Here is a 1,537-nt window from a genome sequence, read left to right as displayed (position 1 = left end):
CCTCCTCTCCAGCAGATCCGCCTCCCCCTCCTCTCCTGCAGTTCCTCCTCTCCGGGACAGCAGGCAGCAGCAAGCAACCATCACCTCTCCTGCAGTTGCCTACCAAACTCTGCTCAATTCTACTTCTTAGAACTCTTTAGTTATATACTCCCTAGAAAATTGCTTTTGTGGCAGCAATTGGACAGGTGCAACAAGTCAAGAGAGGCTTCATTTTTTGCAGAGATTTCTGAGAACAAAATGCTATATGTCAGGTCACCATCTGCTACAGACACGCTCTCTCGTTTGTTTCCATTCCTTCTAAGACACTGCAGGTACCAGAGAATGGATTCCCGTAGTTGATGTAGCTGGAAACAGAGTTGCATTACCACTGTTGGTATCTCCAATGGTTTCACTGGTGGGATCGATTGTCCATAGTCGTGGCTGTTTTTATGAGAGATTTATAGGGGTGGGGCTGGAACAAGATTAGGCACAGAGAAAAATTAACAATGGACTATAGGCGTCCTGTGGCTTGCTGCAAAATTGGGAACATGATTAGAGAACCTGGATGGTCATTCTAGCTTGGGCACTGGAGATTTTACGGTTTTGGTGACCCAAATTTGCGAGTCAGGAGAGCGGGTACCTAGCTGACACACCCTCAGAATAAGTTTAGTAACCTTGAACATAATTTGCTCCCTAATTTAGATCACTTGTTGCATTAGACAGTCAACAACAAAGACATTATATTCTGTTAAGAAGATGCTACAAATTGTATGTGAAAAACATCGTACTCAATGACAATTATTATTGTAAGCTGTGAAATTGTTATAACATCTAGCAGTTTTGATGATGCAGAGGACAACCTTATATTCAGTGATACTTTGATAGCTCTACAGTTGATGCGCACACAGTTCCCAAAGCTAGAGAAGGTATTTGTATGCTCTTTTTTTTAATCTTGTCTAAACTTCGAGAACAATGATATCATACATACATGTTTCATTTTGTTGCATTGTTTGAGTTTCAGCATTTTAAACTGTTAATTCATTGAACAACCTACTAGACACTTATTTTATGCAATCCACATGAATCATTTCGACTATCCACCATTCTTTTAGAAAAGGAAACAGTTATGTCCAGACCTTCAGTCAGCTCAGCTATCTGATAGGGCATTCTTCCGTGTCTGGACAGTATTCCCATGCCACAAGGTGCTCCGGAAAGCCAAAGCGCCTGTCAAGTGCCTTTTCTTCATCTGTTTAACGCTGCAGCACCATTGCTGGACAGTTGGCCAGCTTAAATGCCCCCAGCTGCCCAAAAACGCCGAGACAGTGAACACTGCTCCTGGTTGAGGTAACTGGCAAATCATTTTAAGATGGACAGCTCGCTGCTCCAGATGAATTTGGTGTCTGTCTTGGTGGAAACCATTGCCAAAAGATTGTCGAAAAGTCCTGGACTCGATAGTGATTCTACAAATTTCGTCTTGGAGAGAGGCACAACTAGGTGTTCTAGGGAGAGAGCCAGGACCTTCAGACGATGCGCAACAACAGAAAGGCAGAGGTGGAGC

General features: G+C 43.3%; 1 protein-coding gene across 3 annotated transcripts in view; it reads left to right on the top strand.

The window, feature by feature from the left end:
- LOC123184992 (serine/threonine-protein kinase 19) overlaps positions 1 to 1,537 on the top strand; it is a 6,491-nt gene that overhangs the window by 2,015 nt on the left and 2,939 nt on the right. For 2 of the 3 annotated variants that reach the window (XM_044597023.1, XM_044597016.1), the window contains exon 3: positions 832 to 905. In XM_044597023.1, coding sequence (XP_044452958.1) covers positions 832 to 905 — 74 coding nt within the window. Of the gene's footprint in view, positions 1 to 817; positions 906 to 1,537 lie in introns of all 3 variants that reach the window. The other variant, XM_044597031.1, reaches the window with a different exon arrangement.

Source organism: Triticum aestivum, chromosome 1A (assembly GCF_018294505.1).
Source record: "Triticum aestivum cultivar Chinese Spring chromosome 1A, IWGSC CS RefSeq v2.1, whole genome shotgun sequence".
NCBI lineage: Eukaryota > Viridiplantae > Streptophyta > Magnoliopsida > Poales > Poaceae > Triticum > Triticum aestivum.
This window is presented reverse-complemented; position numbering and strand designations above follow the sequence as displayed.